The sequence below is a fragment of the Podarcis tiliguerta genome (assembly GCF_965153285.1).
Source record: "Podarcis tiliguerta genome assembly, chromosome: 7".
In the NCBI taxonomy this organism is placed as follows: Eukaryota; Metazoa; Chordata; class Lepidosauria; order Squamata; family Lacertidae; genus Podarcis; species Podarcis tiliguerta.
This window is the reverse complement of record NC_139540.1, coordinates 31,806,691-31,832,736: the sequence shown is the minus strand read 5'-3', so window position 1 is coordinate 31,832,736 and position 26,046 is coordinate 31,806,691. Positions and strand designations below refer to the sequence as shown.

The window sequence follows — 26,046 nt, the reverse complement described above, 5'->3', positions numbered from 1 at the left end:
TTTTGAAAGGGAAAAGGCCTAAATCTCCCCAAAACTAGAAGAAAAAGCCCTAGGGCTGAGCACGTGCAGTTTAATTATTTTTCAGTTGATGGCATTGCACAAGCACAAATAGATGGAATATGACCAATACACAGAGTGGAATGTGAACAGCTACAAAGTATGGGGAAGCTGAGAGGAATGAGAGCAAACCATTTTTGCTCTTCAGCTAAGCCAGGGATTTGTAGCTTCTGTGGGTTTAGGGTGTAAACTGAAAATATTTGGGAATTTAAACAAGAAACGGGGAAATAAATAATGAGAAAATTGGGATTGAACATGTCCATGTTTTTGAACATGCACTAAGAGGTAAGGGAACTAAAGACTGCTACAAGCGTTGAAAGGAAGGTAAATATATACAAGAACAAGACATTTAGTGTGTAAATTTAAGGGCACAGGAAAGTATCAAAGTGCTAAAAGAAAAAGAAAAGATAGTTTTCAAATACACACAAACAAACACGTGTAAATAAATATGTATAAAAGGTTGACAAGCATCCCTGTGAACAGTTACCAAGATGTTATTTAAAAGGATGTTTAATTAGTGAGAAAGCCATGTTTATTTATTTATTTCCTAATAAAAATTCAAAAGAGGAGTGGAATTTAAGAAATATACCCCTCCACAATAGCGTCATGGCAGGTTTCCCTGCCTGCCCCCCTGTGTAGTTTATTTTTAAGAAATCAGTTGCTATGATGGCTTGTTAACTTTATTTACTAGATGTACAACTATCACAGTTTTCTAACTGTGTTCTTTTTCAAAAAGGGGGAGGAAAGTTTACACAATAGAAGTGCTTTTCCTATTTCCAAATTAATTACTTTGAAATATCTCTCAGATTACATCAGTTTCTTGTTCACATTCATGTTGTAAGATGGCATCTATTGTGTATCATTAGTGATGCATTAAATTAGTTGTTTACATTATAAAGTCTAAACATAGGAGAATCTTTTGTGTGCGGTCTTCAAAGATTCATTGTCTAATAAAGCCTTCCGAAACAAGTAAAGTTGTCTTTTTTGTTTAGTTAACGCACCACTGGAGAACCTAAAGATGTGCAAACTTGTTGCCATCCGCGTCTGAAAGTAGGGAATATAAGAAGCTATGAGGAATTCAGATTTTTACACACATTGCTTTTAAAAATAGAGTGCGGTCTGGCAGAATGTTGTAAGGATTGAGGTACAGCAGTTTTTAAACAGCATATGTTTACATTTGCAAATACGACATCTGAGCAAAAGAAAAAGAGGTCAGGACTGATTTTGATTTATCCTAGGCTATGAGCCTAGGAAGAACTTATGCAAGCAGGCTTATACTGAACTCAGTACCTTTAGTACTGGAACAGTCAAATCACTTCTCACATATTTTTTATTATCCCAATCAGCACATTCTAGTTTAGATCCTAAGTTGCTCCTCGGTTCATGTAACAGAGAGGGAAACTGCCCCCTCGTCCCCTTCCTCTATCTGCAACCCGCCCTCCCCGTGCATCATATTCCTGTTGTTGTTTAGTCATTTAGTCGTGTCCGACTCTTTGTGACCCCATGGACCAGAGCACGGCAGGAACTCCTGTCTTCCACTGCCTCCCGCAGTTTGTTCAAACTCATGCTGGTAGCTTCGAGAACACTATCCAACCATCTCGTCCTCTGTTGTCCCCTTCTCCTTGTGCCCTCAATCTTTCCCAACATCAGGGTCTTTCCCAGGGAGTCTTCTCTTCTTATGAGGTGGCAAAAGTATTGGAGCCTCAGCTTCAGGATCTGTCCTTCCAGTGAGCACTCAGGGCTGATTTCCTGAAGAATGGAGAGGTCTGATCTTCTTGCAGTCCATGGGACTCTCAAGAGCCTCCTCCAGCACCATAATTCAAAAGCATCAATTCTTCAGTGATCAGCCTTCATGGATCACTGCCTTGTCATGGCAAAGGGGCTTGAATAACTCAGAGAAGCTATGAGCTATGCCGTGCTGGGCCACCCAAGATGGACAGGTCACAGTGGAGAGTTTTGACCAAACGTGATCCACCTGGAGCAGGAACTGGCAAGCCACTCCAGTATCCCTGCCAAGAAAACTCCATGGACAAAGACAACAGGCATCATATTCCTACCCACTCCCAATTGTTCCCCAAACTCCAGGAGCAGTTTTGGGCAGCAATAGTGCTGCCAGGACCAGACCTGCCTCAGAAGTACTCTGAGAAATGAAGGTGGTAGGTACAACTGTCTGGAGCCCTGCTCTGTCTGAGGCAGAACATGCCTGCTCTGTAAAGTTCATATTTTATTTTATTTTTCAAAAAGGGCTGCTGCTGCTGTGGGGACTGCTATCATTGCCACCTGGTAGGGGATGGTAGAAGAAAGCAACAAAGCAGGCAGCAGAGGGATGACTATGTTGGGGAAAGGAACAAGCAGGTCCTTTTCTTGTTTCTCACAAAAATATAACTTTTTACAAAGTACTGGAGAGAGCACAATGCTATAAAACGCTTTGAGTAAGATTACACAAAGGGACCCACTTATTACCTTCCACGTCATCTAGTAATGGTGCTGGAGGGTTCATTTTTCTTTCTGGTGCACCACAAACAGTACAACCGCATGAAAACCTCCTGTCGTCTGTTCCAAACTTAAATTTCGAAGTAGCTCCACCCCAACAAAAAATGAAGAGTGTCCGGATTTCCCCGGACACTGCTTCCGACCCCAGTACAGCAAAACATGGAGGAGAAAAATCATGTTGAGAAAAAGGCAGCTAGTCTGCATATGTGATCCAGTCCACTACCATAAACAAGACCAGAATAAACAAAGGGAAGGTATGAGAGCAGTATGTCTCTCTTTCTATGGATTTTTTTATAAAAAGGACATAATACTTCATAAAGCAGAAATTATGAAGTAAGCCAGTAGCATATCTTTCAATCCAAAACAAAATATTAGATATGAACTAGAAGCTTAAAGTACAATTCATAAATCTGGCCAAAGGATCACCAAACCAAGCATCTTGTTTTTGATTGTGGCTATGCAGTCGCTTTCTGGAAGCCAACAAGCAGGACACAGTGGGCAATAGGCCTTCCATTATGTTGCACACCAGCCACAGGTATTCAGCGGCATACCACCTTTGAATCTTGTACTTCCATTAAGCTATCACAGTTAAAGGCCATTCATAAAACCTATCATGCAGGAATTTGTCAGTTTCCCTTAAAAAAAAAAAAAAGTAATCTAATCTTATCTTTTGAAAGCAATAATGCATAAATTAAGCACCTATTTTTGGAAAACTAGTTTCTTTTGTCAGCCCTGAATCTACTGCCAATCAATTTATGTGGGTGACCTTGAGTTCTTATCTTGGGGGGGGGGGGGCTGTCTCTATTTTCTCCATATAAATCCCAATAATGTTTTCCCTCACAGTTATCATTTTTTTAACATTGAAAGTAAAAAAGCTCCAAATGCCTTAGCATTTCCTCAATGGCTGACCTTTCTGAGTTCTATGTTAACCTTTTTCTGAACTGCAACTAGAACTGCACACCATCTTCCAAATAAAACTACATGCCATAGATTTGTATAAAGGCATTAGGATACAGGCCATTTCACTTTCAATACCCTCCAGCATGGAATTTGCCTTTAAAAAACGAAAAGAAAGAAAGAAAAAAACACACCCACTGCTGTATGCTGTGCTGACGTTCATTGAGCCATCCACACAGCAGCAATGCCTCTTTCCTGGTTAGTCACTGCCACTCCACACACAATCAGTGTTTATTTACCTGGAAGAGACTAAGGCAAACAGGCCTGCAATTTCAATCTCTCACTACAATCCCTTTTAAAAAAGTGAAAGCTATGTTGGCGACTTTCCAGTCCTCCATTAAGGAGGCCAATTTTACTGACATAGTATATTTATTTAATTAAAAACCCTTAACGCCCACTCTTCATTGCAAAAGCAATCTCGTAGTGGGTACATTAAAATTCCAACTACAAAATATATAATGAAGCATATTTTATTATTTTTCATTTATATTAATTTTAAAATAATAATTATTCCTTCATAATACATATTATTTTAACTTATTTTAACAATATTCTTCGTAATAAAAACCTTACAAATAAACACCATAAGAATTCAATATATACCATTCTTATGTTTAGCATATTCTTATATTAAATCTATACCAGCCTTTTCTTATGTTCAATATATACCAGCCTTTTCTCACTTATTACTATTAAATTGGAATTATATACATGAATTATATATAAAACCTCCAGAATTATATATATCAGAAAAAGAAAAATGAGGAGCTGGTGAAGGGAATCAAATCCCATTTGAGCTTAAGAATGATAAAAAAAATTCATACCCAACTGTATATAGGGAAACAAACTGTCCAAAATTGATTCCTTCTATCCTCTGATGCTTTTGCTTTTAGATAAGAAGTGTATTTGGCAATCATAGCAAAATCCCATTATTTTGTTAAACCAATCTTTCCAGTGAGGCAGTACTAAAACTTTCCAGTTTTCCTGGTCCATTTCTTGCTACTGATGTGTTTAAAGAAATTAAATTATTTGCTTTGATTTTTTTTTTAGCAATATGCTCCTCAGATTCTTCTGTTGCTGTTGCTTCTCAGCTAACATTTGCTTTGCCAGAGTTTGTGCTCTATTTTCAGGCCCCACCTCCCTCATCAATGGCTTGCAGTACCATGCAGGAGACTCCTATCAGGAAAAACAAACAAACATACAACCTCACCTCAAAGTGGAATGAGCAGTGTCTTGCCCCTTGGCCTTTATCTCCCTATGATGAATGGGGAGTAGGATTCCCTCAACACGAGATACTGGGAAGGGATTTCTTGTTAGATGTCAAGCAGTCTGTCAGTTTTATTCTTATTAATGATAATGTTGTTGTTGTTGTTGATAATAATAATAATAATAATAATAATAATAATAATAATAATAATAATAGGAACTTGTTCTGGTAGCTCCCATAATAGGCTGGGAAAGCGACCCAAAAGATATATAAGATTAAGAAGAGGGGCAAAGTGAATGGTAATTGCATTTGGTAACACAATTTGTTTTGAGGCAGCAAGCTTTGGAGAATGTGAGGGGCCTGGGCTTAAGGGGGATGAGATGGCTCCAAGCCACCTGCCTGCTTCTCCCATGGTGAAGCCACTTCATCGCTAGTTTAATTTTAAACACCAGCCTAAATTATGATGCTTTCAATTTTGTTGGCATGAGCAATCTCCTAGCAACTTCTTTACCGGCCAGATATTGGTAACAGTGGAACAAACTGTGCTCCAGCCTCCCTCCTGCTTCACAACTTCAGTTCCTCCTCTATGTCAACATGACAAGGAAAGAATGACACACAGGAGGTTCCTCTGTTTGTAGCACCCAGAGATACCCCCCCCCCCCAAGTTCTGGTGGAGTCTTTTGTGGCAGCTTTACAGCTGCCGTGTATTTGTGACAATGCAAAAGGTTTCTGGGATTCATAATAGCTATTATTCCTACTCAGACAGCACAGCATCCTTGTGCAGCTGAGAAGCAGGTCTAGAACTAGTCATCAGAATTATAAACATGGTAGTTAAAGAATGGCAAAAGCATGGACTTTTTGTTATTCTTCTGTATGTTTATTAATGAACTAGATTAGTTTAATTGGTACTTCTGATTCTGACATACCAGATGGCACATGATCATATGCACATACTGTTTTTACAAAGGGTAATGAATGCTAATTGTGAAGAAGTCTCAACAAGTGAATTTATAATCTAGAATCCTACAATTGTAGAGTTGGAAGGGACCCCAAGGGTCATCTAGTCCAACCCCATGCAGTGCAGAAATCTTTTTGCCCGGCATGGGGTTCGAATCCATGACCTTGAGATGAAGGGTCTCATGCTCCACCAACTGAGCTATAAAGAATTTTACAACTTATCTGTTGTTGTTTTTAAAAAAGTGAGACTAGTTACAAAATGAAGTCACAAATTAGAGAAAGAAATGTCTGTAGCACACCTGTTTCTAACATCTGAAACCACTCTACAGCAAAAAGAAACTGAAGTTTCCTGCATTTAGTTGTTTTGCCTTTGGGTATCAACTAAAATAATTAGTCAGCCTGTCATTGTTTGGTAGCACTTGGATTTGGTAACAGAAAACACTGGTATATATGCAATTCAAAATGATGCATGTTGAGGCAATTAGCTCTCTAACTGCATATACCTGCCTCAATCAGGTGGCAACCTGAGACTGGTTCTTGTCAAAACAGGATTATTGGTTCCAAATAGCAGAAATAAGAAACATGCTAAAGCTATAGCATTCCAAAGTAAGTAACACCCATTATATTCTACAGTTATGAACAATTTCCATAACAAGAGCTCACTTATACACAAGGGGCGATTCTTTAGCATGTACCCTCAATAAATAAAAATTCCTCATATAACCTGGGTATTATGGAAAGGTTTCTAGGGTGGAAATAAAAAAGGGTTGAGGTGTGGCATCTTTTAAACTACTGAATGACAACTATAATTAAGCCCATACATAAGGAACCAAACTATGCTGCACTGGGCCCTCAATCAAGGTAGCTCCATCATCACTGTCATCTTGACAAGCGTTAGGGAGAATTTTAGTAAACACAGAGATCTGAGGTAAAGTATATAGCAAGGGAAAGAAAATGGAGTTTCTGTGCACACTGGCACTCATCGTGGTGTTCCGTTGCGCCAGAAGCGGTTTAGTCATGCTGGCCACATGGCCTGGAAAAGCTGTCTGTGAACAAACGCCGGCTCCCTTGGCCTGAAAATGGAGATGAGCGCCACACCCCATAGTCCAATCCGACTTAACCGTCCAGGGGTCCTTTACCTTTTAGGTTCACATAGTTAAACACTGGTCTTCAACCGCTGGACCGGGACACATTACTGGGATGCAGCTTTATCTAACCTCTACACAAATATAGGGTAAAAAATTACAAAGTATATCTGCAAATGTATGCTAGGTTCAAAGACAGGTCTTGGGTCTGAAAAGATTGAAGAATACTGCAGTAGAAGATAGGGGAGAAATGACATCTGTATGGGTTCATCCAAACTGATCTGCTTCAACCTGGGCAGAAGGAAAGAGCATCTCAGGAAAGAAGATGACGACTAGCAGTCTGGCCAAACTGTTTCTGAAAAGAGATCCAGTCCTCTTGAGGGAGGGCTGTTTGTTTCTTGCTGTGTTTCAGCGCTGTAAAGTAGTTGTTATGGCTGAAGCCGGATGCACTTGTTCACTGCTACTAAATTCTGAGATTTATGTTTAGCCTATTTATAACAGAAAGGTTGGCTTTGAGTGCATCACACTAAGTGGAACCAGTGTAGCAAAAAACAATTGTGTAATCCATGAGCCATGCAATCTTGTTTGTCCTGGGTAAGCCCATGACGTGGGCCATGCAATTTCACTTAGTGACGGGGGGAGGGGGGAGAGGGAGGGAATGGGTGGCAAACAGGATCTTGGCAAGATAACAATTATTTATTACACGGCAAATGCACAAACTATTGTTGTAAATGCAAAATGATCAAGGAAATGCTGCATAAGTTTCTGTGGGTGGAACAGATTTCTATACTATTTATATAATTAGTTTTGTAGTTGAGCAACTTCACTGAGCAAGAGAAAAACAGGTCAAAGGCACAAAGAGTGGATCAGCTAGCAGCAGAGCTGAAATTTGGTGTGCATATGAACATTTGCAACGGGTAGTACACACTATGAAAGTAATACTTTTTACCACTGAAAATATTTTAGCTTTGACCAAGATCAAACAATCAGGTAAACAGAAAGTATTTATTAGGAAACTGAGAAGAAGGCTAAGTCTGCCTGTGTGGGGCAGTGGGTATGTGCATCGGGAAGAGGTGTACAGTAAGAGAATTTACACATGTGGGAATCTGCACTCTGAGCGGCAGGAGAAATGCACAGAGCAGCAGACAGAGAAGGAGGGATTGTCCCCTAATGTTTAAACTTGCCAAGTTTTTCTTAGCCGAAGTATAAATATCAGAAGAAGACAGGGTAATGCCACTGAGGGAAAGTATAATCACTAATTTACTTATCTAGGGGGAGTTAAAACGATGTTGCCCAAGAACTACATTGAGTATCCGTTTTCAATCAATCAGGAATTACTAAAATATGGCCATCACATTTTGAATACTAAATCTTTGTGTCCTTCCCTTTCTCTCTCTTTATTATCACCTGTTTTTTGTAGGAGCCCTTTCATGCTCAGAGGGTGCAGGTTTTCTTTTCCAAAATTTTTGTTCTTGGTTGACAGAAGAAAGGCAGAGTCAAAACATCTTACTTTTTGAACCAATGCAAAGATTTTTCTCATAATTCTTTCAGTTCTTTAAGAATCAAATAAAAATTGGAAAAAAACGATTCTTGGATATATATACGAACACACACACACACACACACACACACACACACACACACTATACCCTGATTGACACTATTTCTCAAACAGCATATGCTGGGATCATCAAAGTTTGTTTTTAAAGTGGTGTCTCAGCACCATCACACAATATTGCATCTTATTAGCCTTTGCATTACTGTAGCTATTTCCTGCCGGCCTTACATTCCCAACTATTACGGTGCTTGCTCAGAACAGGTTTGTATAAGTTTTTGTAGCTTCTGTGGACAAGATACCACACAGAACTAGAGTGCCTTGCAAGAAAACCACAGAGTACTGTGTTCCTCCCTACCCCATGGTGCAACAGCCCTTGCACAGGAGTGCTTTGCCACATAGGAGCCGGGGGCTCAGTCTGGCAAAGGAACATAAAATGCAAATATATCTGCTCACAATGGCTGTGTCCAATCATATAAATTCCCAAAGCAGAATTCTGTTTCGTAAAACAAACAACCACCCTAGAGCAAAGAGACTCAAGGTTTTTGTGCGCATAGGATGTGCTTGGACTTAACTAGGTGGTGCCAGTAATGTTTTTCTCCCCCTCTTCTTTGTAACACCATTTCTAGGTAATGTGTGATGTGAGGGCACTGCATTGTGCATTTCCCTGCCCTCACCAGTGCTTTGCCCCTGCTGCCAACAACTAATGAATGTGCTTACCTAGACATTAATATGCAGGCGAATAGAGACAAAGTGGTAGCAGATCTCTCTCCTTTCTCCGTCTAGCTAAGTCCTTTTGGTTTACATTCTAATTGCATATGGGATGTAATTAATAACTTACTTGTGTGGATGAAGTATTAAATTCTACGCAAATGGATGGTTTTTGTATGCTGTGTGCCAGAAAAAGCTCCAGCTGTTGCCAAGGAAAAACAAATGCTCTGTCATGTATTTCCTACACATGAAGTAACGCAGAAATTAACTTAATATGAAACAGAAGACAAAGGATAAGAAGAGTCTTGGTGTATTATGGCTTCTATATAAGAATACCAGGAACATGGCAGGCAAGCAGAAATAAAAGACCATGACGCACTAGGCATACGTAAAACCATACTGGATGGCAATCATAACAGGAACGCTTTGATTGAGGGACAAATTTTGTGTGGAGAAAGGTGAGCTTTGTCAAAAGCTTTTTATACAATTTAACTTCTAGTGAGTCAACATGACTGCAAAATATTTGCTGTACTTACTCTAACATTATCAAAGCCACATCCAATACATTCTGAACATGGGGAAATCTGCATGCAAGGTGTCACTGGCTGCATTCAGACATAATGCTGGCCACTAATCATGGTTGGAGAAATTAGATTATGTATGAGCTGTTCACTAGTGCACACAGCCCAAACACCCCAGCTTTGCTCCGCCTTTCCTCCTGGTGGGGAAAGAAGCCAGGGACGGCTGGCTCATCATTAAGTCTGAACCAGCAGTCAGGTTTTGTTGTTTTTAAAGCATGGTTGGGAAGCCAAAGTTTCTTCTGAAGGTCATAAGAAGCTGTTCAATTTTTTAAAATAAACTAAAATATAAATAACTATCACTGAGATGTGAAAATGATGTTTCAGTATGTTTGGCAATGGAAAAAAAAGGTGTACTAAACTTTAGGCATAAAAAGGAATCAACAGCAAGAATCACAATGTCATTATGTAATTGTACGGTGTAGCTACAATGATATTGTAGAGCTAGGGAAGAACAACTCAGTTGATTAGGAGGTGAATAATCTTTCCTATAAGTAATGGCTAAAGTGGTTGGGGCTTTCATTTAGGGGGAAAAAAGCTTAACTAAGAGGAAATATAAAAAAGGCTTCTACAATTTTTAATTATGTGGAGAGAGTAGTGAGAGAATTTTCACTTTTATCATACTAGAGCATGGGGAATCTTACAGAATAGATTCTGTAGATTCAGGCTAGATAGAAGGACAAGACATTATAAACAACATGAAATTCATTACCCCAGGATGTGGAGATAGTTATTAGCTTACATGGCATTCAAAACAATTAGGTATCTTAATGGGTGACATGTCTATCAACAGCTCTTTTCTGAGATAGCTAAAAATGGAACCTCCATCTTGAGAAGTATATATACTAATTAGCAATAGCTGGGGACAAGCCACAGAGCCTGCTCTTTATCCCATTGTGCACAGAGGATGGTTGGAAAGCAACATTTGAACTCCTGGCCTTTGGGGGCCAGAAACATTTTAACATGAAATCAAGAGTTTTTAGGGAATATACCAAGTGTCCAAGGCTGTGTTTAGGTGCTATAAAGGCTTCATATTATGCACCCCTCTTTTTCTTTTTTTAAAAAAGGTCTTAAATACCCATCACTATGCACCAAACTTGAATAAATCCTTTTTCTAGCAGTACAAATCCTAGCAGAGTATTCACACTTTTATGACAAATGAAAGAAAATAGTTTTGGCATTTTACTATGTACTGTGAGGAAGCAAAAGCTAAATAATTACAATTCCATTGTCTCAGAATAACTTGTTTCTTTCAGATTCTTGAGAAATCCCAGAAGACAAGCTTAAGATATTCAAATGCTTAACCTAGGTGTAGCTTGTGGAGATAAACAGACATTACAATAAATAAACGATCCGTTAAGTCTTATTTATACCTGGTCATGGCTGGCTTCAATGCAGCTTCCAATACCATGGAAAGTCATCTGCACAGGAGACAGTGTCAAGCAGGTCATGCATTCTTTGCCGTTTTGTCTGTCACTGTAGTGTGCCTATAACAGAAGAAAGTACATCATCTTGGTAAGGTGAAACAAATCAAAGTGTGGATTGCTCAGCCCACCACCACTTCAACACAAGCGGAAGAATAACAGGGAATGAAGAACTTGACCCTCACAGTGTGTCCTGGCTATGGCTCTTTACTTGGGGAAAGCCATGCTCAAGCAAACTAGCCAACTATAAGCTAAAGTGGAAGGCAAAAATCTGTGAAAATCCAAATCAACCCCTGCTAGCACAATTTGATTTGAGAAGCCTGAGTAAAACAGATAATGCTGAAGGTCAGTTTCTCTAACTATAGCTGAGATCACCAGTGTACGTGTGCAGCATGCATGTTTGAATATTGTGCAGATCTGTATCTCGCTCAACACTTGATGAAGTCTTCCGGCTTCTTTCACATATCGCCCCATCGCATGCACACCAAGTAGGCCTGCTAAATTGCTTCTGGCTCTTTGCCAGAAAAGAACATAATACTAAACTTAGGAACTTCATACACAGTGGTTTAACTCGGAATAATCAAAAGAGATCTGAAGGCATTTTAATTCCGTAGCTAAACATAAATTCATGAAGAGCTTTCTGACAGTGAGAGCTGTTGAATGGACTCCCTCGGAAGGTGGTTGGCTCTCCAACCGTGGAGGCTTTTAAGCAGAGGTTGGATTGACATTTGTCATGGATGCTTTAGCTGAGATTTCTGCATTGCAGGAGATCAAACTAGATGAACCCTGGGGTTCGTTCCAACTCTACAATTCTATGATTCTACTGTTACAGTGGCACCTCAGGTTACAGACGCTTCAGGCTACAAACTCTGCTAACTCAGAAGTAGTACCTTGGGTTAAGAACTTTACCTCATGATGAGAACAGAAATTGTGGGCTGGTGGTGTGGCGGCAGTGGGAGGCCCCATTAGCTAAAGTGGTACCTCAGGTTAAGAACAGTTTCAGGTTAAGAACAGACCTCCAGAATGAATTAAGTTCTTAACCTGAGGTACCACTGTATTAGAAAAAAATGTTTCAGGCATTCTGATGTGTAGTATGTTGTAGTTAGACTCTCATGTTTTAGCTGTTCATTTGAACAGCCTTAAACATCATTTTAATTTGTTTCTATTATATGCAGGCTCTGACCAAACTGCGGGAGGCAGTGGAAGATAGGAGTGCCTGGCGTGCTCTGGTCCATGCGGTCACGAAGAGTCGGACATGACTAAACAACTAAACAACAACAACAACAAATTATATGCAGGTAAATAGAATTATCTGTCATTTTCCCATCTACATGTATCAAGGGCTCAGAATTTGGTGTCTTTTTTGTACTTTAAATATTAGTATATCTTTTTCTCATATTCAGTCTTTTAAAAAGGATTAGCTATTACTTTAGCATTATTTTGTGCTTCACCACCAGATTTCCTTATAATAATACCCAAATTCTGCTGTTATTATGCACACATGTGCGCGCGCGCACACACACACACACACACACACACAGAGAGAGAGAGAGAGAGAGAGAGATACACCATCAGCCCAATGAAAACTGGGAATGCTCTATGGACACAGAATCTTGTTCCAGAGCAGGGTGGAATGACAACCAGGAAAACCAAGGGGACAAGAATGGCGTATACTTGGAGAGGGCATGGCTGGATGGAATACTTAGCAGGAAGAGTTGACACTGCAACAATTTCTTGTAGGACCTATTTGTCAATATTATTTATTATCACTATCACTAACCCATTACAAAGCACAGTCTTATTTTTTTCCTTCCTGTGGTATGTGTATAGTTCAGATCTGGCCATATTTCATTTTACCACACAGCACTTTGAATCCATTTTTATTGCATATTGATGACACATTATGACCTTGTGGCATATGCATAAGAAAAACCTCAAACAGCAACAAAAATATCCCCTGGAGTAAAGTGCAGCATGTTTTCCAGGAAATAAGTTAATGTCTTTATTTAGAATACTTATATCCCACTTTATATCCCAAGAGGTTCTGAAAGCAGCTTGCAATAGTTTTTCACAATACAATCACATTCAAGTGCAGGAAGAGAAATACTTTTCTTATAGACGAACATACAAATAAGGGCTTGCTTGTCTGTAGCCTGGCTTGCTTCCAGATGATTTTATCTCTGAGGCTTGGTGAGCACCGGAAGTGAGAGGGCCAAGCAAACTATGATTAAGCAAATCTTCTGGGTTCAGACATAATGCCAAACCACAGTTAAAGCAAGCCAGGTTTATAAGCCAACAACAAATCACGGCTTCACACTGTGGTTTGTTGCCAGAAAACAACCCTGGGTGAGTCAGCAGGTCTGAGTTCAGACATTCAGTTAAAACACACTTTGGCTAAACAAATCATGGCTTAGCATTGTCCACGAACCAAAGCAACTACTCGGACAGGCAAAGCTTTTCATTCAGCAACATCAACTTATGTGCCCATTCATTTAGTGAGTAACTGACAGTGACAGGCAGTGTTATAAACTGAGATATGAAATCTAGCAGCTAAATGGCACCTTAAACCTAGGTTATGGGCGCTACAACGGAATGTCTAGTTGTCTCAGCTGAAAATGAATGAACTGCAGCTAAAATATTATGTTCAATTTTCCCATGGTCTAGTCCTTCCCCTGCCCACACCCCTAATATACTTAAGAGGGTCTCTTCTCCAGTCTTCAGAGAGTAGATTGAAGTGGGGAGGCAGAAAAAGGTCCTCCTTTTCTTCTACATTCTGCAGTTTTAATCTGAGATCTTAGGCACAGTACTGCTAATGAAACTCCTTGTCACAAAATGCACCTAGAACAATGAGAGTTTTGTACACTGGTGATAGTACACCTGATGCATGTAGCCAGTAAGAAATAAAGGGAAATTTAAATGTGCCAAGACAATGTTTGATACTGCTGCAAAGTTACTCCTTCTATCTTAATCATGAGGCTATATACATATACAAGTCAAAAAGATGCTTAAAATCACCACTAATTTAATTCTGCAACAATGCAATCTACAAAATAAAAATCACACACAGATGACTGTGAATCTCAGGAGGTGTCTGAAAAATGTTACCTCAGTCTGCAATTTGGATTTCAAGAAATAAGCCAGTATGTCATACGTTGAAAATAGTGAAGATCTATGTGAACCAGCATGTGTACTTAATTTTACACACCAGAATTTGCTTAACTGCCAGACACTAGATCCTGGAGTTCCTGTGCCTAATGGCCAATCCTCACTCAGACCACCTGGCCCTGTAATTTTTTTTAACCCCGCTCCGAAACACACATGTCCACAGCTGTGCAAGCCAACTGCTTCCTGCTGAGGTTCCCAAGCATGTCACCCTCTTCTGTCCACAGTTCTCAGTGTTTCTGTGTCTTAAAAGATACCCAACCATCTACACTTGGCTCTGGGGTTGTTGGTTTCCTTTCCTGGTCCATCCGATTTATCTCTCTGCTCCATTTTAGTTGCTCTACCTCCCCCCCACCCCCCGCACTTTCAGGATCCAATTCTGTATTTGTATGTTCCTGTTTTTCAGTAGAAGAAACCCCATTTGCAAATGCAGCAAATGAGGAGAAAATATCCCAACCACAGGCTTCAGCATTAGCAGTGCTGTGTTACATGGCCGACACACAAACCTTTCTGTAAGTCCCGTCCTGCCAAGCAATAAAATAGCTCTGCAATGAAAACTTGCTTACCACTAACTATGAATTAGAAGATTTGTAGGTGAAGGGTTTTGTTCTTAGGAGGCAGCCATTTATTACTTACTGCTCTTGGCTGTAAATAATTAAAATTTATGCACTCTGTTGGAAAAAGCATTAGCCGTCCATTAACCAGATACCAACGAGATTAGAAAAAGCTAGTTATGTGAAGAGATTTTCCCACACCAAAGCTTAGCTGTTCACAGTTTGAAAACACATTTCTGTCCGGTTAAATGCTTTCTTCCTTTAACATTTATTAGCTTTAAAAAATTATTTTAAAAGTCATGGGTGACAGCGGAGTTCATGTATCCAACCCTGAAACGTACCCTGTATGATTCAAAGCACCAGCAGGAGTTTCAGAAAGCTAGACAGAAATAAACTGGTAATAAAATGCCCCTGTGTCCTGCAATGCACAAATCTCTGCAACTGACAGGCTACTGCCATTTGATAGGGAGGGAAGGTCCCTTTTATTTATTCAAAGAATTGGAAAGTGCCTGTCCCTGTTACTGCTCTTTATTTATTAATTTTGCATGGCCTTATATGTAACAGGAACCTAAGCAATTGATTAGTGGGGCAATATTTTTGTAGCAGCACCAATGGGAAACAACATTGATTCAGCAACCGGGTCCTACAATGTCGTGCAATGGTGCAGATTTATATCTTGGCATCCTCAGGTGAGCTTCCCAATCATCATTTGGGGCTAGGGAAATAAAGAATAAGATGGTGACCCTAGGCTGATTTAGATGTAATGGCAAACCATGTTTTGGTACTGCACGAATGAGGCTGCAAGTACCGTCATATGCACATGTTCCCTTCTTACACTCCTCCTCCCCTCGTGTAGCGCAATATGGCAAAACACACAGTTAGTAGTTGCCAGCCCAGGGATGTAGGTCAAGTACAAATCATAGTCTGGTAGTTTGCTTGAAGCAAACCAAAGCTGTTTCAGTCAATCATGGTGCATGAAAGGATGGAGAAGTCCAAAGTTCCTTCAAGGCTCATTTAGCAGGATATCATAGGTAAAGGTAAAGGGACCCCTGACCATTAGGTCCAGTCGTGGCCGACTCTGGGGTTGCGGCGCTCATCTCGCTTTACTGGCCAAGGGAGCCAGCGTACAGCTTCCGGGTCATGTGGCCAGCATGACTAAGCTGCTTCTGGTGAACCAAAGCAGCGCACGGAAACGCTGTTAACCTTCCCGCCAGAGCGGTACCTATTTATCTACTTGCACTTTAACGTGCTTTCGAACTGCTAGGTTGGCAGGAGCAGGGACAGAGCAACAGGAGCTCACCCCGTCGCGGGGATTCGAACTGCCGACCTTCTGACTGGCAAGTCCTAGGCTCTGTGGTTTAACCCACAGCGCCACCCGCGTCTCTACGCAGGATATCATAGTTTGGTGTTAATGTCTAAATTAGCCCATTGTCTTATTATAATTCATGAAAGCATATTTGCCTTCTCTTCATCTCTCCTTTACTGCTCTCATGGGATAAATACAGTGGTATCTCGAGTTACAAACGCCTCAGGTTACAAACGCTTCAGGTTACAAACTCTGCTAACCTGGAAGAGTTACCTTGAGTTGAGAACTTTGCCCCAGGATGAGAACGGAAATCATGTGCCGGCAGTGCAGTGGCAGCAAGAGACCCCATTAGTGAAAGCACGCCTCTAGTTAAGAACTGTTTCAGGTTAAGAACAGATCTCTGGAACGAATTAAGTTCATAACTAGAGGTACCACTGTAGTTACTTTCACCTTCCTATTGCACATGAAATAATTCTCCTAATATGCTTCTCTAGCTCTTCCTCCTATCTCCACCCCACATTAAATTACAAACTTTATCATGCTCATGTCATATAAACTTGCTAATTATCACATAAACACTACAGGTTGTGACTTCAATCTTATGCAGATAATTCAGCCACCATTCATTTCAATGGGACTATTAACACATCAAGTAACATGTTCCAGATTTGAGCTACGTGAATGGTGGAAGGAAAACGGCAAAATAAGATATAAGGAAGTAATTTCAAACTATTTACAATGAATGCTAATTTTCAAAAGTAGTGAGAGATAAAGGGGAAAAATCTTAGGCTGAACTGGCTTCATAGCACATTAAAATAGCTTTTAAAAAAAACCTTGTTTCCTGCAATGCTGAAGTTTCTTGATCTATGGCACAACTAAATATAGTATTTTACTAATCTCACTGGGGAGCTGGCTAACTGCTCACCCCCTGTGGTAGAAGTCTAAGGAACACATGAAAAACACCCACATTTAAGAAAGACCCCTTCCTAGATCATTAAACAGTAGATAAAGGCCTGAACATTTACATGTGATATATAACGCAATCATTGTGTCAAGAAAACATATGTTTGATTAGTACGCCTCAGGTTCATTAATCGCTGTGTCTGCCTCACAGTGGTGAGCAGAGTTTCCATTGTAGCTACTGCATAGAAAGGGGAAGATACACAGCAGCAAAAAGACTGACAGCTCTACACTCTGCCTTGCAGCATTCATAACACGCTTCCGCCTCGAAAAATCTGCATATTAGCCACAGGAAAATGGATTTAAATACTTATTACAACACAGAACCTGTCTCTAGAAATTATATAATTTCTGCACCATAGTTAGAAGTGCAAATAAAGGAAAAGATAAGGTTGCTTTAGGTACTTAGGATAAAAATGAAGCCCATGCTAGTGCAAGTTGTAAGCACAACCAAGTTAATTAAATCTGCATGCCTATATAAATAGTGCTACGGATAGAAGAAAGACAGTCCTTAATTTGTGGTGTTACTTCAACCCCTGTGCTATGTCCAAATAGGAGGGGGGACGCTGAATTAGACTAACCTTGCTTAAAACAAGAGCTGACGGTCAGAGAGATAACTAGGAAGCGGTACAACAGATCAAAGGAAGCTGGGCTGGCAGGAGCAGAGGTACGGACTGTGATTAAAATGATAAATCAATTTTATAGGGCCCAAAACCTTATTATTTACAGAATGGATTTATGAATGAATGGATTCTGACATTAGCAATTCCAGATCACTGGGAACTGCTTTGAAATGCTATACTAGACAGTTATTTAAAATCCAATATGTTTAGCTGTTCATAAAAGTAGTTCAAACAATCTCCAAGGTGGTCTTGTCATGCTACAGATGATACAACCAGAGTCCCTTGGAGATGGTCGGATCCTGTGGAGCAATGGGAGGAGCTCAATGAGTTGCAGCTGCAGGACCCTGGGGAGGGTTCTAGCAGGGTAGGGAAGGTGGAATCGCAACCCCCAAAAGTTTCTGATCCCCTGAACAGGGGTCTAGCCGTCTGGGAGATGGAGATCTAGATCTAGGGGAGAGACTGAGCAGGTGGTCAGAAGAGCATTTCGTCTCTACAGCATTGGATATCTTAGTTTAGCACAACATCCATACAGCTGCCTCTGGCACCTCCTCAGGTTAGTGAAGATGCTCCCTGTTTAAGGGAGGCAATGGAGAGCAAGTCTGATGCTGAGCTGTCTCTGACTCCACCTCCTCCATGGGCACGCCATCACGCCATCACCAGAGGGAACAATCCTCACGGAGCCAACCAACTCAAAGAAGTGCCCACTTGCTTGCCCTGTCTTGGAACTCTTGCCACACAACAGCGGTGCCCACCCTGCTCTTCAAAGGGAAGGTTTAAGGGGGTGGTGGTGTTGCTTGTTGGATCAATGTGTTAGCTTGCACTTAGCTATATATCTGAACCTCTTATATACCTGCTGAACCTTATAACCTGTAGTGTGCCTTATGTACTGATTTGAGCATTAAAGCCTTTGGCAGAATTAGAGTGGGGAGTTCCGAGTTCCCTGTTCTGCAGTGAGGCCAAGGATATATCCCGACTGAGTTATATCCAGCCCTTCTGCCAATCAGTTCAGGGTCATGCACATGATTTGCACCTGGCTTCATCCTCCCAACAGCCCTGTGAGGTAGTGGGGATAGTGACTGGACTAAGGTCCCCAGAAATAATGGTATTCCAGGTCTTAATGCAACATGAACTGCTACACCACACCAGCCCTCGTTAAATTTAAATTAAATGTTGCCAAAAATATGGTATTGGGCATTGTTAATAAACAAAGGGTAGAAAAATGGGCAACATGGGAGCTGTGAGAGTACACTTATACGAATTATTCAGAAATATGGACCTCTTAAGTAGCTATGTTGAATGCATATGGAGTCATCTGACAACAAACAGCACAATCATAACTCCTGTCTACTCAGAAATGAGTCCTACTGAATTCAATGGGGCTTACTCCAAGGGAAGTGGGGTTAGGATTGCAGCCTTAGATGGTGTACATACAGACAGAACCCTACATTTTATTTAGATTTCACAGCAAAAGAAAAATACAGAGAGGCTGCCAAGAATGTCTAGAGACGTAACACTGATCTCCTAGTCCTTTCATCTTGGGAATAAAAAACAACAACCAAAGAGATAATAGCAAGACCTGTTTCAAAGCCTGCTAATTTTAGGTACGGACAGCATTTCTTTTTGAAAGTATGTATTTCAGCTGAATAATTATGGCAAGCTGAATCCAATATCTGTGAAGAATTAAGGCAGGTTTGGAGAATAAAAAAGAAATCATGTTTGAAATAACATTTTGATTTCTGCGTCAGTGCAAATATGCTTACACCTGCTCTTAATTTTCTTCTTGGTTATGAAAGCTGTTGTTTGCCCAAAGTGAGGAGGAGAAAAGACTGTGTGTCGTGCAAGTAAATCCAGAAACATTCAAACCAATGGGCAACTGGTGTTGATCAGTCTAAGTTTTGTTCTTAGAACTGCTGAAAAATATGGTGTTAATTCAATTACAGCCTCACAACATGACACATACAAAACACAGCTATTTCCATCCGTGCAAAGCATCCCTGTTTCATATTGAATATACTGCTGTTTTTTGTGTGCTTACATGTCAGAATGACCTTATTTCCATCAGAAGCTGATCTCTGAAAATCTGCCCTCTGTAAATCTAGATTTCTCACTTCAGGCAGCCCCATTTAATGGTACTTTCTTCCTTCTAATCTGTGTTTCTCGCTACTTTTTCTTTTGAAAAATTACCCTGGAAAATCAAAGTGCAGATTAAACCTGAACAACTAAGCACCAGGCTACGAACAATTGAGTGCCATACTTTTTTTAGTTCTGCTGTAGCAACTCAAGCCTTCTAAACTTTTGGCATCTCTCCAGTGTAAGGTTGGCATCTAACTTTATCAAGGACTTACTTAAAAGAACTTGGCAGGGAGCACAGGCTGCTTTGTTTAGTGCTGGTTACATTATTTTGAGAGGTCCTGACAGCTTTAGAGCTATTTTAAAAAACTAAACAAAAACCAAATGTACTGGTTTTAAAAATAATGTTTGGATTTCTCCAACTAGAAGGCTAGTTGTAGGCATGTGCTACAATGTGTAGGATTGTAAAAAGTAAGGCAACAGCATTTCATTCATTCAGCCCTATACCTGAGTTTACTTATACATGATCCTGCCATTTCTATGCATCTGCCATTTGCTTTTCCTGTTTGGCAATAGTTAGAACACAAAAACCCTGTATGTCATTTTTGAGACAAAAAATCATGTCAAGTATGACAATGCTTTTAAGTACAAGGAGTTGCTGCTTTTCATAGTGGCAGCAATGTATAGGTAATCTGGATGCCCATTCTCTGCCCTGCCGCCAATTCTCTGATTCCAGAATATTGAAAATAATATTTGTAACTTGACCTTTATTTATCTATTTAAAAGATGCCAAGCTATCTGGATACTTGCAAGCTATAGAGAGCTACTGAAATGCTTCCACAGCAATCATACTGTGGCTTACGATTGTTCACACATTAGGTACCAGAAGAAGGTAGGAAAAACTACTTAGCAAATCCTCCGAGGTTTCAATTGTTCTAGGATATGTTTCAGTCTGACAAGATTTGTAGCAATTCATATTCTATTCTTTTCAGCCCATCATGCTGACTGGGATGAAGGAAGTTTGAATCCAGCATTGAACAGAAGAGAAACTTCAGTAAAAAGAGTACAAAATCTTCATGGAACCCACAGGCTGAAAAACATGCATCCCTCAGTGTTCAGTTGTGGCTGGTGTGTGCACCTGAGAATCAGATATGTTAAGAGTGAAGTGGGCCAACATTCTGAAGATGTTTAAAAAGTAAACATAACATCAATTTGCCTGAGGTATCATAGATGACGGATATATTTAAGGATTTCCCCCCCACTGCAATAAATGCAACATGTGTCCAGCAGAGAACCTGAGGTATCTGACAAAAAATGCCCAAAGGTCTTAGTTTGATAGTCATGCTTGTTTGTACCGTTAAGCTTTGGGTAACCTATTCTTCCTTTGAACAGCTATCTTTTATCTTTTCACCAACTGACTGCTCAGCATAATCTCATACAACATACAGTGGTGCCCCGCAAGACGAATGCCTCGCAAGACGGAAAACCCACAAGACGAAAGGGTTTTCCGTCTGCAGAGGCGCTTCGCAAGACGAATTTCCCTATGGGCTTGCTTCGCAAGACGAAAAATGACGAAAAAATTTGAATTTTTTTTCGCTCCAAAACCCCTTTTCCTGAAGCGCTAAGCTGCTAAAAGCATTTTAGCAGCAAAACCGCTAATCCCCCAAGCCTTAAAAAGCCGTTTTTAGCCCTTAAAGTGCCAATAGCGCTAATAGCGCTAATCCGTCAATAGGCTTGCTTCGCAAGACGAAAAAACCGCAAGACGAAAAGACCCGCGGAACGGATTCTTTTCGTCTTGCGAGGCACCACTGTACATTAATACCTTGCTGTCATTGCCCAAAGCATACCAAAACAATGTCTTCAGGAGGAAACCAGAATGATACTCTCCTTCATCTGCCTCATACACAATGTTGGTGCATTGCCTAGGGATCTGTCGCATTTGCATAGAGTATCCATTTGAAAAGCCCAATTCATGAAAATTGAAATGCATGGTGTGCAAAACTGGTGTGTGTAGATTATCCATTTGAAGTATTCATGTGTTGAGTTCTTCTTGTGGCAGCTTGAACATAAACATGACATTCCAGTGTGCGGATATCAGATGGACCTGGAAATGGAGGAGGTGGGCCAGAGAAGGCAGGACCAGAAAGTCCAGGTCCCTGCCTCACATAGAAATAAAAATATGCATGTTGCTTATTTTTCAGTTCATTAACTTAGGAAAACTATGGTAATTACTCCTTTTGCAGAAGTTTGGATTTCAGAGGGTCAACAGCACTGCTCTGTGATACTTCCTGCTTAAGTTTATCTGTATCGTAAGAAGCAAACAGCACTGAGTTCATGCATCTTTCAAAATCAGTCCAAAGAGATTCACTGTTCTTGTAAACATCTAACAGAACCCCATTTCCTTTCTGAATAGCACCTATTTTTTCAAAGCTAAAGCATGGGGGAAAGATACAACACTGTGTTTAACATATGTCAAATACTACCCTATACAGAAGGTTCTAAAGGGGGTAAAGTTTAGAGCCAGCTGATTGGTTAGACAAATGCTCCACAAATTATTTATTTATTCCTGGTATTGGTCATCCAGTTAGATGAAGTACAAGGGACTGATAATCTTTCCTCTGTGTGCTAACAGACAAATACACAGCAACATCTATTTGTAAATGCATTCCCACACACCCATGACAGAAGGTGTTTCAGGAATCAAGGCTACTGGCACTGGGTACAAACAACCATAAATTCCACTTTAAACGGCAATGTAATACCTGAAGGGTCTTATAAATCTCAAACTGCAGAACTATGGATGCTTTAACTCTCTAATGCTTTGGTAACATAAAACATGAGGAGTAATATGGATCACTATACGCATGTACAGTGGTTGTTGTTGTTTAGTCGTTTAGTCATGTCCGACTCTTCGTGACCCCATGGACCAGAGCACGCCAGGCACCCCTGTCTTCCACTGCCTCCCGCAGCTTGGTCAGACTCATGTTTGTCACTTCAAGAACGCTGTCCAACCATCTCGTCCTCTGTCATCCCCTTCTCCTTGTGCCCTCCATCTTTCCCAACATCAGGGTCTTTTCCAGGGAGTCTTCTCTTCTCATGAGGTGGCCAAAGTATTGGAGTCTCAGCTTCACGATCTGTCCTTCCAGTGAGCACCCAGGGCTAATTTCCTTAAGAATGGATGCGTTTGTTCTTCTTGCAGTCCATGGGACTCTCAAGAGTCTCCTCCAGCACCATAATTCAAAAGCATCAATTCTTCGGTGATCAGCCTTCTTTATGGTCCAGCTCTCACTTCCATACATTACTACTGGGAAAACCATGGCTTTAACTATATGAACCTTTGTTGGCAAGGTGATGTCTCTGCTTTTTAATATGCTGTCTAGGTTTGCCATCACCTTTCTCCCAAGGAGCAGGCGTCTTTTAATTTCGTGACTGCTGTCACCATCTGCAGTGATCATGGAGCCCAAGAAAGTAAAATCTCTCACTGCCTCCAATTCTTCCCCTTCTATTTGCCAGGAGGTGATGGGACCAGTGGCCAAGATCTTCGTTTTTTTGATGTTGAGCTTCAGACCATATTTTGTGCTCTCCTCTTTCACCCTCATTAAAAGGTTCTTTAATTCCTCCTCACTTTCCGCCATCAAGGTTGTGTCATCTGCATATCTGAGGTTGTTGATATTTCTTCCAGCGATCTTAATTCCAGCTTGGGATTCATCCAGCCCAGCCTTTCGCATGATGAATTCTGCATATAAGTTAAATAAGTAGGGAGACGATATACTCCTTTCCCAATTTTGAACCAATCAGTTGTTCCATATCCAGTTCTAACTGTAGCTTCTTGTCCCACATAGAGATTTCTCAGCAGACAGATGAGGTGATCAGGCACTCCCATTTCTTTCAGAACTTGCCATAGTTTGCTGTGGTCGACACAGTCAAAGGCTTTTGCATAGTCAATGAAGCAGAAGTAGATGTCTTTCCGGGACTCTCTAGCTTTCTCCATAATCCAGCGCATGTTTGCAATTTGGTCTCTGGTTCCTCTGCCCCTTCGAAATCCAGCTTGCACTTCTGGGAGTTCTCGGTCCACATACTGCTTAAGCCTGCCTTGTAGAATTTTAAGCATAACCTTGCTAGCATGTGAAATGAGTGCAATTGTGCGGTAGTTGGAGAATTCTTTGGCACTTCCCTTCTTTGGGATTGGGATGTAGACTGATCTTCTCCAATCCTCTGGCCACTGCTGAGTTTTCCAAATTTGCTGGCCTATTGAGTGTAGCACCGTAACAGCATCATCGTTTAAAATTTTAAATAGCTTAGCTGGAATATCATCACTTCCACTGGCCTTGTTATTAGCAGTGCTTTCTAACGCCCATTTGACTTCACTCTCCAGGATGTCTGGCTCAAGGTCAGCAACCACACTATCTGGGGTGTACGAGACATCCATAACTTTCTGGTATAATTCCTCTGTGTATTCATGCCACCTCTTCTTGATGTCTTCTGCTTCTGTTAGGTCCTTTCCACTTTTGTCTTTTACTATGGTAATCTTTGTATGAAATGTTCCTTTCATATCTCCAATTTTCTTGAACATATCTCTGGTTTTTCCCATTCTATTGTTTTCCTCTATTTCTTTGCATTGCTCGTTTAAGAAGGCCTTCTTGTCTCTCCTTGCTATTTTTTGGAAATCTGCATTCAATTTCCTGTAACTTTCACTATTTCCCTCGCATTTTGCTTGCCTTCTCTCCCCCGCTATTTGTAAGGCCTCGTTAGACAGCCACTTTGCTTTCTTGCATTTCCTTTTCATTGGGATGGTTTTCGTTGCTGCCTCCTGTATAATGTTGCGAGCCTCCATCCATAGTTCTTCAGGCACTCTGTCCACCAAATCTAAATCCTTAAACCTGTTCCTCACTTCCACTGTGTATTCATAAGGGATTTGACTTAGATTGTATCTTACCGGCCCAGTGTTTTTTCCTACTTTCTTCAGTTTAAGCTTGAATTTTGCTATAAGAAGCTGATGATCTGAGCCACAGTCAGCTCCAGGTCTTGTTTTTGCTGACTGTATAGAGCTTCTCCATCTTTGGCTGCAGAGAATATAATCAATCTGATTTCGATGCTGCCCATCTGGTGATGTCCATGTGTAGAGTCGTCTCTTGTGTTGTTGGAAAAGAGGGTTTGTGATGACCAGCTTGTTCTCTTGGCAGAACTCTATTAGCCTTTGCCCTGCTTCATTTTGAACTCCAAGGCCAAACTTGCCAGTTGTTCCTTTTATCTCTTGACTCCCTACTTTAGCATTCCAATCCCCTATAATGAGAAGAACATCCTTCTTTGGTGTCATTTCTATAAGGTGTTGTAAGTCTTCATAGAATTGGTCAATTTCAGTTACTTCTGCGCCAGTGGTTGGTGCATAAACTTGGATTACTGTGATGTTAAAAGGTCAGACCTTTTAACATGTACAGTGGTGCCTCGGGTTAAGTAATTAATTTGTTCCGGAGGTCCGTTCTTAACCTGAAACTAAGCTAATGGGACCTCCTGCTGCTGCTGCACCGCCAGAGCACGATTTCTGTTCTCATCCTGAAGCAAAGTTCTTAACCCGAGGTAATAATTCTGGGTTAGCGGAGCCTGTAACCTGAAACGTCTGTAACCTGAAGTGCATGTAACCTGAGGTACCACTGTACATTACCTGACTTATAAGTTGATTATTCACAATTGAGGAACCACACACTGAAAGCTCCACAGCACTCCCTAAGCATCACCCTCTGGAAACAACCATCCAAGTAGGAACGGAATCACCACAAAGTACTGCTGCCCACCCCTAACCTGAACAGCAGCTCCAGAACGATTCCATGGTTGATGGTATCAAAAGCCATTGAGAGGTCAAGGAGAATTAACAGGGTCACATTACACCTGTCTCTCTCTCCCAACAGAGGTCATAGTACAGGGCAACCAAAGCAGTTTCTGTGCCAAAACTGGGCCTAAACCCTGACTGAAAAAGTTCTAGAATATCAGTTTCCTCCAAGAGCACCTGGATGGACCTCAGAAATCAAGCACCTCAGAAACCAACAAATGTGAAATAGAAAGAGAGCTGAAATAGTGTTCATACCCACAAAGCGCATGTATGGATTGAATCTTAGGCCAAATTCAGATGTAGTAAGACATTGTAGAACTAGGCCTTCACACAATATAAAAATGTTTTATTCTCCAGATTCAGAAAAGGTGAGCATACTCCACAGAGAATATCACCTGCTTACTAGGTCACAACTTAAAACCACTGACTGAAACTGAATGGCAACAACTGGAACACAAGGTTATCACTTTTTGCTCTTTACCCTGTTTTTCCAGACCATGTTGAACCACCTACAGTTATG

At 40.7% G+C, this 26,046-nt stretch overlaps 1 protein-coding gene across 5 annotated transcripts in view; it reads right to left on the bottom strand.

The window, feature by feature from the left end:
* STAU2 (staufen double-stranded RNA binding protein 2) overlaps positions 1–26,046 on the bottom strand; it is a 141,977-nt gene that overhangs the window by 46,231 nt on the left and 69,700 nt on the right. For 3 of the 5 annotated variants that reach the window (XM_083451083.1, XM_083451084.1, XM_083451081.1), the window contains exon 13: positions 10,974–11,087. In XM_083451083.1, the coding sequence (XP_083307209.1) occupies positions 10,974–11,087 (114 nt within the window). Of the gene's footprint in view, positions 1–7,008; positions 7,048–8,092; positions 8,228–9,152; positions 9,225–10,973; positions 11,088–26,046 lie in introns of those variants that run through there. The other 2 variants (XM_083451085.1, XM_083451082.1) reach the window with 2 other exon arrangements.